The 13,434-nt window shown below is 38.5% G+C and overlaps 1 protein-coding gene across 10 annotated transcripts in view; it reads right to left on the bottom strand.

Annotated features, from left to right (window-relative positions):
- Positions 1-13,434, bottom strand: part of LOC119525629 (adhesion G protein-coupled receptor E1-like) — a 246,041-nt gene that overhangs the window by 88,532 nt on the left and 144,075 nt on the right. For all 10 annotated transcript variants that reach the window (XM_037824432.1, XM_037824436.1, XM_037824437.1 and 7 more), the window contains 4 exons: positions 12,293-12,439; positions 6,421-6,567; positions 4,581-4,669; positions 2,527-2,610 (listed from right to left, as the gene is read on the bottom strand). In XM_037824432.1, coding sequence (XP_037680360.1) covers positions 2,527-2,610; positions 4,581-4,669; positions 6,421-6,567; positions 12,293-12,439 — 467 coding nt within the window. The remainder of the gene's footprint in view (positions 1-2,526; positions 2,611-4,580; positions 4,670-6,420; positions 6,568-12,292; positions 12,440-13,434) is intronic.

The following is a 13,434-nucleotide window of genomic DNA, read 5'->3' as shown; positions in this document are numbered from 1 at the left end:
TGGGAGAGTTGGATATCCATATCCAAAAAATGAAAGAGGACCCCTACCTCACCCCCTACACAAAAATTAACTCAAAATGGACCAAAGATCTCAATATAAAAGAAAGTACCGTAAAACTCCTAGAAGATAATGTAGGAAAACATCTTCAAGACCTTGTATTAGGGGGCCACTTCCTAGACTTTACACCCAAAGCACAAGCAACAAAAGAGAAAATAGATAAATGGGAACTCCTCAAGCTTAGAAGTTTCTGCACCTCAAAGGAATTTCTCAAAAAGGTAAAGAGGCAGCCAACTCAATGGGAAAAAATTTTTGGAAACCATGTATCTGACAAAAGACTGATATCTTGCATATATAAAGAAATCCTACAACTCAATGACAATAGTACAGTCGGCCCAATTATAAAATGGGCAAAAGATATGAAAAGACAGTTCTCTGAAGAGGAAATACAAATGGCCAAGAAACACATGAGAAAATGTTCAGCTTCACTAGCTATTAGAGAGATGCAAATTAAGACCACAATGAGATACCATCTCACACCGGTTAGAATGGCTGCCATTAAACAAACAGGAAACTACAAATGCTGGAGGGGATGTGGAGAAATTGGAACTCTTATTCATTGTTGGTGGGACTGTATAATGGTTCAGCCACTCTGGAAGTCAGTCTGGCAGTTCCTTAGAAAACTAGATATAGAGCTACCATTCGATCCAGCGATCGCACTTCTCGGTATATACCCGGAAGATCGGAAAGCAGTGACACAAACAGATATCTGCACGCCAATGTTCATAGCAGCATTATTCACAATTGCCAAGAGATGGAAACAACCCAAATGTCCTTCAACAGATGAGTGGATAAATAAAATGTGGTATATACACACGATGGAATACTGCGCGGCAGTAAGAAGGAACGATGTTGTGAAACATATGACAACATGGATGAACCTTGAAGACATAATGCTGAGCGAAATAAGCCAGGCACAAAAAGAGAAATATTATATGCTACCACTAATGTGAACTTTGAAAAATGTAAAACAAATGGTTTATGATGTAGAATGTAGGGGAACTAGCAGTAGAGAGCAATTAAGGAAGGGGGAACAATAATCCAAGAAGAACAGATAAGCTATTTAACGTTCTGGAGATGCCCAGGAATGACTATGGTCTGTTAATTTCTGATGGATATAGTAGGAACAAGTTCACAGAAATGTTGCTATATTAGGTAACTTTCTTGGGGTAAAGTAGGAACATGTTGGAAGTTAAGCAGTTATCTTAGGTTAGTTGTCTTTTTCTTACTCCCTTGTTATGGTCTCTTTGAAATGTTCTTTTATTGTATGTTTGTTCTCTTTTTAACTTTTTTTTCATACAGTTGATTTAAAAAAGAAGGGAAAGTTAAAAAAAAAAAAAGAAAAACAAGGAAAAAAAAAGATGTAGTGCCCCCTTGAGGAGCCTGTGGAGAATGCAGGGGTATTCGCCTACCCCACCTCCATGGTTGCTAACATGACCACAGACATAGGGGACTGGTGGTTTGATGGGTTGAGCCCTCTACCATAAGTTTTACCCTTGGCAAGACGGTTGCTGCAAAGGAGAGGCTAGGCCTCCCTATGGTTGTGCCTAAGAGCCTCCTCCCGAATGCCTCTTTGTTGCTCAGATGTGGCCCTCTCTCTCTGGCTAAGCCAACTTGAAAGGTGAAATCACTGCCCTCCCCCCTACGTGGGATCAGACACCCAGGGGAGTGAATCTCCCTGGCAACGTGGAATATGACTCCCAGGGAGGAATGTAGACCCGGCATCGTGGGACGGAGAACATCTTCTTGACCAAAAGGGGGATGTGAAAGGAAATGAAATAAGCTTCGGTGGCAGAGAGATTCCAAAAGGAGCTGAGAGGTCACTCTGGTGGGCACACTTATGCACACTTTAGACAACCCTTTTTAGGTTCTAAAGAATTGGGGTAGCTGGTGGTGGATACCTGAAACTATCAAACTACAACCCAGAACCCATGAATCTCGAAGACAGTTGTATAAAAATGTAGCTTATGAGGGGTGATGATGGGATTGGGAAAGCCATAAGGACCACATTCCACTTTGTCTAGTTTATGGATGGATGTGTAGAAAAATAGGGGAAGGAAACAAACAGACAAAGGTACCCAGTGTTCTTTTTTACTTCAATTGCTCTTTTTCACTCTAATTATTATTCTTGTTATTTTTGTGTGTGTTCTAATGAAGGTGTCAGGGATTGATTTAGGTGATGAATGTACAACTATGTAATGGTACTGTAAACAATTGAAAGTACGATTTGTTTTGTATGACTGCGTGGTATGTGAATATATCTCAATAAAATGAAGATAAAAAAAAAAACTCACAGGACTGAGCATGCAAAAAAGTCATTTCACTCTATGCTAATTTTGAAAAGCTTACAATTATAATAAATTAGATGTTAACTCATGTCCCCTAATTATAAAAAGGGCTTTCTGCACCAATGTGTCTCCAGCATATTCAAAACTCAATATCCTACCATGAAGAAGATTCCTTCATTACCTTCAGAGAAATGGAGCCGGTTTTCTTTTTGCAGGCATCATCCAGAATACTGAAGGTGGTGTTCATTAGTGCACAGAAGTAAACCTATGGTCCAGAGGGGAGAGCTTTTGTGATTATTGAGCCATCTATCCCACAAGCATGTAATCTCCCAATATGGGGGCTGGGCACCAAACCTCCATCAAGATCCTGATGAGTCTATAGAATTTCCAGAGAAATGAAAGTTCAACACTTGATCAGAACTGGAATCACTCACCTGTCACTTCCATGAATTTAAGAATGCAAAGATATCATAGATTTTAAGCTTTTACAGCAGTTACATCTATTCCCGAGTTTTAATGGCTATTTCTAATTTCTGAGGTGCTGAGCTCTTGTGTAAAACCTGGTCAGTCCCTGGAACTTTGGGTATCTGTTTGACAGCTGAGACTCAGAGCCAGAGTTTGGCAGCTATGAATGTCAGCATTATCCCATATAGCAAATGTTAAAGAGACTGAAAAAGAGATCAGACTTCAATTAGACATATGAACAAAATGGACTTGGTTAGGACTAAGGTAAATCAGACTAAAGGGTATAGGACAATATTGACAGTGTTTTAAAACTTCAACTTCTGTGTGAGACCAAAGGAAGGCATGTTTATTTGGTGGAAAATCTATGTTTTCTATAGCACACTATATAATTTAACTTGTACAGTCAGTTTTTTCAAACAACATAATTACATGGAACTTTGATAGGCAGTGAGAGCTGATTGCTTTGTACAGGTTAGGGTGAATCCCTGATACATCCCAGAGTAATTTGGGCAGAGAAAAAATGTATTTGCAAAATCCCCTTGAAAAACTGGGGGAAAATGTGAAAATACTAAGTTCCCCACCTGGGGAATTACTGATATTCTCACAAGTACTGGGAACTTCAAATTTAGAAGGCTGAGCCTGCAATTTTGGGGTTTGCCTTTATGAAGCCTGTTACTGCAAAGGAGAAGCTAAGCCTTCTTATAATTGTGCCTAAGAGTCACCCCCAGACAACTTCTTTTGTTGGTCAGAGGTGGTGTCTCTCTCTAAGCCAAATCTGCAGGTAAATTCACTGCCCAACCCACTACATAGGACATGAATCCTGGGGGTGTAAATATCCCTGACAACATGGGACATGACTCCTAGGGAATGAACCTGGAACCAACATTGCATGATTGAGGAAGACTTCTTGATCAAAAGAGGGAAGAGAAATGGAACAAAGTAAAGTTTTAGTGGCTGGGAGATTTCAAATGGAGTCAAGAAGTCATTCTGGATGTTATTCTAAGGCATTATATAAATATCCCTTTTTAGTTTTTAGTATATTTGGAATAGCTAGAAGAAAATATCTGAAACTGTTAATCTATAATCCAGTGGCCTTCATTCTTGAAGACAATTTTATAAATATATATAAACATACAAACTCAGAATTATTAGTATCAATAATTTCTGAAGATGGTTATTGAGCCTTTCTACTCATGGGGATGATTTTATTAAAGAGTTAGGAACTCCAAACACCTCTTTGCCTTGTCTGGCTGTGTATCACCCATCCCATATTACTCAGATACAGCACCAATACCATCACTGGTGGTGATCTTTCAATATAGTCTCCTTTCATCTTTTAGTAACATAATCCCCAAGTTGTAGACAAGCAAATGCCCCACTTTTCAGTTTCCCGTATAGCTAGGTATGACCATGTTACTAATTCGGACCAATGAGACATGAAAAGAAGTGATATATGTAACTTCTAGGATATATACTTAAAGGGAAGGATTGTGCCTTCCACTAACCCCTCTTTCCCTTTCCCACCAGCTGGAATGCACATGTGATGGCAGGGAATGGAGCAGCCATCTTGGACCACAATGTGGGAGTCTTGTGTTGATGATGCAGAGCATTATGGAGCCAACACATCAGTTCCTGGATGCTTACATTGACTATTACAAAGGATAAACAAATCTATAATTGATTTAAGCCACTGCTGATTGGCCTTGCTTAGAACTGCAAAATACTCTGTCCTGTGGCTTCTAGGAAAACCTCAAGAGCTAGCAAACTTACATATTCTGGTGCCATTGCAGCTTTCCCTTGGCATAGCTGGACATGCTCATTGTTAGGAATCATATCTTCTTTACACTTGAAGGGAATTCCTAGGAAGAAAACAAAAGCAGAAAAAAATCAACCACAAAAATATATGATTAAAAGGCAAGCCTGATTACATCACCCTTACCAAAACCTACCCATGGCTGTAACACACAATGGTGAAAATGAATAAACTACAGCTATACAACTCATGAAGGATTCTGAGACACATGACATTAAATGAAAAAGAGCAAATTATGAAAGATTACACAATACACATAGTGTGGTACCATTTTTATAAAGCTTCAAAGCAAGCAAAACTGAGCAAGACATTTTTAGGGATATATACAAAAGAGGAAAATACATTTAAAATTAAAGTAATAATAAAAGCAAAATCCCACATGAGATGGGGAGATTAAATGGGAAAGGAAGATACAGAAGATACAGCAACATTGATGGTTTTCTAGTTCTTATGTTGTGGAGGGCTTCAGGAATATTCACTTAATTAGTAGACTTCATCACTTCCATGAAAGTAGCATATCTTCTTTTAATGCATGAAAGAATCTATAATTTAAAAAATTTAAACCATACAATTTCCCTTTTGTTCTTGGGGGAAAACTAATGCCAAAACTTTTTGCACAGTACACAAGTCCTGGCAGAATCTGAAATTTGACCCTTGCCCACCTTGTCAAGTGAAGCTAATATCAATCCCTCACTCTGTTTAAATATCAAAACTTTCTTTAGTTCCACATCTGTCCCAATTTCTCCACCTTTTCCACCTCAGGGCCTTTGCACATGCTATAACTTGGAACACTCTACTCTCCACTCTTCATCTGGAAAATTCTTACTTTTCCTTTGAGTTTAAGCTTAAATATCATATGTTTGGAACATATTAAATACATTATAAGGCACTCCAAATTGCAATGTGACTGCACAATGGTGGTCCATGTCAAGGTTATTATTAAATAATTATGAGTGCTGACTGCCTGCTTCCTAGATGATCAGCTACATGAGGTCAAGCATCATGTGTACAATATCTACAATTTTACATCTTACATGCCTAGAGCAAAGGCCAGCAAAAAATATTCTATATATTAAAACTTTATCAGATATGCACTTTCCTTAAGGACATAATGTTGATTGACATAAGCTAGACATGGAGGGACAAATGTTGAATGACCTCACTGATATGAAATAATTATAATGAGAAAACTCGTAGAGTCAAAATCTAGAAGAGATTAACAGGCAAGGGGTCTGGTATAGGGAACAGGAATTGGAGGGTTACAATATACAGGGTTCCTATCTGGGATAATGGAAATGTTTTGGTGATGGATGATCATGATGGTAGCAAAACATAGTGAATGTAATCAGCAGAACCAAAATATATATTTGAATGAGTTCAAAATGGGAAATGTTAGATTTTATGTATGGCAACAGAATATTTTTTTAAATCCATGGAACAGCACTACACAGTGAACCCTGAGTTAAACTGTGGAACATAGTTGATAGTACAGTTATAAAAACACACATTCAGCAATAGAGGCAAATGTGTCATATTAGCAAGGTGTTAATCATAGGTGGTATATGGGAATCCTGTATCATATGCACAACTTCTCCAATAAAAATAAAATAAAATAAATAGAAGATGCTACAAAAATAATCTATTGAATGATTGAATTAATGAATGAGTTAATGAGTGAGTAAAGAGAATCTCTGGATGAGGTCAATGTAAAAGGAAGACAAAGAAATTGGGAAGTGTGAGGATTTTTACAAAGTAAGCCACAAATTCCATTGAAAAGACAAACAAGAAGATGATTACTTATGCAGCTGAAGTTGCCATCTTTCCAGGAGCCTTCTGAATTGGGACGAAAGCCCATGATGCAGTCACAGCTGTAGGACCCCAGGGCATTAGCGCAGGTGGAACTTGGGCCACATGGTGATGGATCTTGGGAGCACTCATCAATGTCTGGAAAGAACTCAAATATGTAAATCATCTCACAGGAACAAGGTGATATTTCCTCCAAGGGCTGGACAGCAAATTATCTGCTCAATTCTAAATTCCACCCTTCTGACTCTGAAGTTCAGTTGTCCATTGCTTGGTGCAAAGCCAAGGTGGCAGGTACAAAAGTAGCTCCCAGGAGTGTTGGTATATCTTGAATTGAAGGGGCACATTTAACACACTCATCAGTATCTGTGGTATAGGCAATGGGTGTAAGGCAAAGTTTGTTAATGGTCCAACAAAAGCCATGCTACTCCTTCCAAATTATAGAGTTGCATTAGAAGACAAACAGTGGACAAAACACGGATGTTTTTCAGCCACCTCCTACATCCAGGTGGGGTCATATAACCAACATTCATTCTTGGAATGTGAGAAGGTATATATATGTCACATCTAGGGTGATGTAGTTAAGAAGCAGGTGTGTCTTCTCTCCTCTCCCTTTCCCCTTGACTGGCTGAAGGCAGGGCCTCCAAGTTCCTAAGGGACAGAGGTTCCAAAAGATGGAAAGGCACTGGATCTCTAAGACATCATGTGGAGGAAAGCTATCCGCTAACCAAAAACACTCATATTAGATTGTTATTAGAGTGAGAAAATTCTATGGTGTTAAATTAATAGTTCCCAAATGATGGTGATTTTTTTCCCCTGGGGGAAATTGGACAATGTCTGGAGATACTTGTGTTGTTGCTGCTATTGAGTGGGTAGATGACAGAGATATTGCTAAAAAGTCTACAATGCACAGGACAGCCCCAAATGACGAAGACTTTATACAGCTCAAAAGGTCAATCCTGCCAAAGTTGAGAAAGCCTGACCTAAACAACACGGGTCACAGTGTCAATTCATATGACCAACCCCTCTGAGCGTTTCTGAATCTTGGAATATGGAGGTTGTGGTAAAGAATATTCTGGAAAAAATAGTTTAAGAGATAAGGGAAAACCTATCCTGTTTCATAGAAACTCAATAAGCATGAGAAATAAACAGGCAAAGTCCCCCAGAGACCCAAGTGGGTTTATGGTATATTGCATTGGAGAGTTGGAAGAAGAAGCCCTTGTGCTATGAATGTAGAATAATTTGGAGTCTCCAGGGTATGCAGGAATGACACCTGGTTGGAAACTACAGGAAAGTAATTTTTAACTTAGTTCCACCAAAAAGGACTCTAAACAAGGAATTTGCTTTTTTATTGATAGTGAGATACTTCCAGAAATATTCAAGCATAGACTACATGATCTATTGTCAGAGATGGCATAGAAGGAATTTATGCTCTGCCTATGGAATTGAGGTAGATGCATGGATTTCAAAATATTTGGCTCAAAAAGACTTCCAATATAAAATAGGTAATATTTTGACACAAAGTGAGAGGAAGTCCATTGTCTTGCCTGCTTGTCCTAGCTCTTCTCTTTGTTGGGAATCCTAAATGGGTTCTTAGGAGCTCCTAGAGGTATACTAGCCTATCTTGAAGGTCCTTTTCAACTTTTCTCCTCTATTTTCTGATTTTAACAATATTAGCAGCTAGTGGCACTCAAAAACAATTTTAATGAAAGCAAACGTATTTCCTCTGGTGAGATGAAGAATATAAAATATGTTGTGCATTATGACAGAGTCTCAAATGATGTCATCCACCAATTCTTCCACTTCTTATATGCACAAGTTTCATAAAGGAAGAAGAGGTTGACTGTGGTAAAAGTAAAATTCTGGGACTACCAATTCCAGACCTCAATAGAACTGTCAGTTTTTGCTTTCTTCCTCTTGGAACATTCCTTCTTGGAACTCACTGCTATACTAAGAGGAAGCCCAAGCTGCCATTTGGAAAGGCCCATGAGGCAAGTCTCGGGTCCCAGCTGAGCTCCCAGCCAGAAACTAACACCAAATGTCAGCCATGTAAGCATGGCCAGTTTTGACCTACCAACCATCCCAGAGCCCCAGCTGACACCATGTGAAACAGAAAGTCCATGTGGTCAACACATAGACTCACATGAGCTAAAACACACTGTTGTTGTTATTAGCTAATGAGATTTTGGCATAGATTGATATCCATTGTGAAGTCTTCACCACGGCTGGAAGAATTACTTTTTCACTGGAAAGTCTGATTTTGCAGGGATCCAAAGATAGGGAAAAAAAATCTAGGTAGGGATGAGCAATTGTATTCCCCAAGGATGTTCATGCAGACAGAATTGGGAGCACAAAGAGTCAAGTTCCTAGAACATTCATCCACATCTAAGCAGAAAACTGGTCTAAGTCAAAAGAATTAAGGATGCCAAGGCTGAAGCTTCACCACTGACTGAAGCCAGTGGTTTCCCTGGTTTTGCCTGCTGAAACACATTTTCACTGACACAGTGAAAGCAAATGTTTAGAGGCATATTCCTGACCTGTGTATGGTAGATTGAGTTGTGCACCCCAGAAAGAAAAACATGTTCTTCAATTTCTCCCATTTCTGTGGGCATGAACCCATTGTAAATAGGACCTCTTGAGGACACCAATATTATTTAATATGTGGCACAACTGAATGAGGCTGGCTTTTAATCTGGAATAATGAAGTCCATTAAAAAGAGAAGAAATTCAGAGAAAATAGGAGAGAAAGCCAGAGAGAGGAGACAAAACAAACAGAATACAAAGGACAGGAAATAGTCATGTGATGGGAAAGCAAAGGAACCCAAGGATTGCTGGTCAGCCAGAATGTTATTGACCCTGGGAGATAGGAAGCCATCTAGCCTCTGAACTGTAAGCAATAAATTCCTGTTATTAAGCCCAACTCTTGGTGTGGCATTTGTCTTAGGAACCTGGGGAGCTAAGACACCATGTGAGTCCTTTGACAGTGTTCCCCAATGCTCAGGATAAAATCCTACTTCTTTCTTGGGATGTACAGGGCTCTGTGAATCTCATCCTACCTAAACTTGCCTCTCTCATCTTTCACTTCTAAGTCCTTGGTACTTGATGATTCTATTGCATTAATAATCTGGAGGGATATGAAGGTTCACTCTCACTTCTTCTGTTCTCTCAGAATTGAAATTGCTTACTTCCCTCTTTCCTTGTTAAATTTAAATTCAATCTCAAATAATAACAGTATATAGCCAAAAGAATTGGAGACAATGAATGGAACAGATATTTGTACACTGCTGTTCATAGCAGCATTATTCACAATAATCAAAAGGTGGAAACAAACCAAGAGTCCATCAATGGGTGAATAGGTAAACAAAATATGGTATATACATATGATGGATAATTAATTTTTATTTATCATTTTAAGTGCTTTGTGGATATCAGCTCATTTATTCTTCTGATCAACCATTTATGGTAGATTTTCAGCCATAAGGAATGATGTTCTGTCACATGCCATGTTGATGAACTTTGTAAACATTATGCTGATTGAAATAAGCCAGACACAAAAGGACAAATATTGTATGACTCAACTCAAATGAAATATCTAGAATAAGCAAATTCATACAGATAGGAAGTTGATTAGAGGTTACCAGGGGCTATGGGAGGGAAATGGGTGCAGAGTTTCTGTTTAAGGGGATGAAAAAGTTTTAGTTAAACATGGTTGGGATGGTAGCATAATATGATAAATGTAGTTAATATCACTGAATTTTACAATTAAAATGGTAGACATGGAACATTTTGTATCATATATGCATTACCACAGTAAACATTTTTAGATGATGATGATGATGGCAGCAGAGAGGCAGCAGGGTGGAGGGTTTCCAGAGCATGGACAGCCTGGGTTCAAACTCTGGTCCTATCATTTATGGTCTGTGTCACTGTGCCAAAAATTATCTATGTGTACCTCAGTTGCCTTATGTGTCAAATGGGAATAACAATAGTATCTACCATAAAGTATTGATCAGAAGAATAAATGAGCTGATATCCACAAAGCACGTAGAACAGGGCCTGGGGCATGTCAAAGGCTAGGAAAGTAAACTGATACAAAAATTAATTACTAACATATTGAGCTTTTATTCTAGCAGGCACTGAACTAAATCAGCTCAGCAAATGCTCATAGCATTAATATGATGTGCATACTAATACTATCTATTTTCCAGAGGAGAAAACTGAGGCTTTCAAAATGCTCAAAGTCTAAAAAGCCACTTCCTGACAAATAGGGCCCTGAAGATGCTTCTCTATGTTTTTTTCCCATGAGTTTGAGATTTCTGGATCGTATTTTTAGGTCTTTGATCCATTTCAATTTGATTTCTGTGCATGGTCTGAGGTAGGGTCCCTCCTCATTATTTTTTTTTTTTTGCAAATGGAGAGCCAATTTTCTCAGCACCGTTTATTGAACAGACTGTTATTTGCCAATTGAGTGGTCTTTGCATTTTTGTCAAAATAATTTGATCATAAACATTAGGGTTGATTTATGCAATCGTAATTCTTAAACACTGGCCTGTATAACTGCCCTGTGTCAGTCAGTACCTTGCTGTTTGATTACTGTGGATTTATAATAAGTTTTAAGATCAAGTAAGTGAGTCTAATAAAACAGTGAACTCTAAGGTAAACCATGGACTATAGTTAATAGTACAATTATAAAAATGCTTTCATCAGCTGTAAGAAATTAACACCAATACAAGGTGTTAATAATAGGAAGGTATATGCAAATCCACTGTTTTGTGCATGATTGTTCCCTAAATCCACATCTTCTATAATTTAAAAAAAAAAGCTCAAAGTCACGTCTCTGGTGGAAGGCAAAGTCAATATTTAAACCCATGTCTTGTATGGCTCTAGAAATTTTAGATGACAGCTTCCCAGCTTCTTGCATAACTTTGAGTTTCAGAGTCTGGGGAGTTTGGCATTTAAATCAATGTCAGGCCTATGCTAGCCTGCCCTGAGTTGCTAGAGTTTTCAGCCTAATTTGAACTTCATTTAAAGGCATAGGAGCTTGGGGTTAGGCGGATGAGGTGTGGAGTCCCACAGAGCCATGCTGCAGATCCTGATTCTCTCCCTTCCTAGCTGTTTGTCCTTGAGTGAGTGATTCCATAACACTGGAAACTTGGTTGCTTATCTATGAAATGTGTTTAAAACACAACTGGGTGAATGGAACAAGAACATGTTTGGAAGAGTTTAAACCCTTGGCTGGGATTTTGCCTATAGGCCTTTGTACCTATCATTCCCACTTTCTGAAACACCTTCACCAGATATCTGATACCTCCCTCCTTTACCTAAGTTTTTCTCTTAAATGTCAACTTCTCAGTGTGGCCTTTCATTACCACTCTATCAAAGTTAGTATTCCCTACCCATCTCTCCAGCATTAGTTTCCCTCTTTTTATTTGCAAACAATCCATATCTACCAAACCCTTTCCCCTCTCTCCTAGTAACCTCTAGTCTACTTTCTATCTCTGAGGATTTGCTATTTCTAGACATTGTTCCTCAGTCTACCTTATTTCTCTTCATCCCATTAAAGTCTACCTGACCCAGAATATATTCACATTTTTGTGTTTATCTGTCACCCCACGCTAGATTATAATTTCCAGGAAATCAAGTATGTTTGCCTGTTTTATTCACCACTGTATCCCCAGTACCCAGAATTGTACCTGGTGCATAATAGGTATTCATGACATATTTGCTGAATTAATGAATGAGTCAATGTTATTGGTGTCAGCTTTGCAGATGAGTGTCCTGAACTCAGTCAAGTTGCATCCTCACCTCTACTGCTGATTTTGCAAAGAACCTTCGACCTGAGTTCTCTACAGGTGCCTCCACCTACCTTCACACCTCCCTCCTGGACCCTGGAAACTCAAATTTTTGCTGCTGGATGCAAATCCTGGGTTGCAGGAACAAGAGTAGCTTCCAGGAGAGTTATGACAACTGGCATGCTCTGGGCAAGGTCTGGGATTGGCACATTCATCTACATCTGGTGAGTAGAAGAGAAAATATGGAGTTAAGATGAGTGAAGAACATAGCACAGGAGAAAATGGAAAGAAGGTTCATTCTGCCTGTTGCTAAATTGTGGCAGATGGTGTCATGCTCCCCAATTTCCATGTTCTCCCCTTCTTGCTAGGCACACAATGGAACACACTTCTCAACCTCTCTTGCAGTGAGATGTGGCCCTAAGAATAAATTCTGGCCATCAGCATGTAAGCAGAGGGTAGTAAATAGTTTTAAAACATAATTATCAGTTTGGTGTTTCCTCTGAAAGCTAAATTACTGAGTTACCATATGACCTGCCAATCCACTACTCAGTATACACCCAGAAGACATGGAAGCAGGGACAAAAACAGACCTTCACAGTGATGTTCACAGTGACATTATTCACAATTGCCAAAAGAAGGAGATAATCCAAGAATCTACCATGGATGAATGGAAAACAAAATGTGATATATACATACAATGTAATATTATTCAGCAGAAATAAAAAATGAAGTCCTGAAGCATGGGACAATGTATACAAATCTTGAGGAAAACATGCTGAGTGAAGTAAGTCAAACACAGAGGGATAGATATTATATGACTTCACTAATATGAACTAAAAAGAATATGTAAACTCATAGTCATAAAATGTAGCATCTAGGATACCAAGAGGTATATTGAAGCTAGAGAAAGGGGAGTGGTTGCCTATCATGTACAGAATTTTCAACAACTTTGAATATAAATGTTTTGAAATGGAGAGAGGTGAGGGTAACTCATTATTGGGTTTTTGAGTAATAGTACCAAATTGCAGGTAAATTTGATTGAAGGGGTTTTTTAGAGTCATGTATGTCACCAAAAGGAAAGTTAGAAGTTAAAATGTGGGATGGCATAACAGGGAACCCAGAGGTGGTCATTGTTAAAGATTAACACTACAATATAAATAAATTCTTTCTTGAACTAATACAAAACTATGACAAATGTATAAAGAGTTAATAATAG

Source organism: Choloepus didactylus, assembly GCF_015220235.1.
Source record: "Choloepus didactylus isolate mChoDid1 chromosome 25 unlocalized genomic scaffold, mChoDid1.pri SUPER_25_unloc2, whole genome shotgun sequence".
Lineage (NCBI taxonomy): Eukaryota > Metazoa > Chordata > Mammalia > Pilosa > Megalonychidae > Choloepus > Choloepus didactylus.
This window is presented reverse-complemented; position numbering and strand designations above follow the sequence as displayed.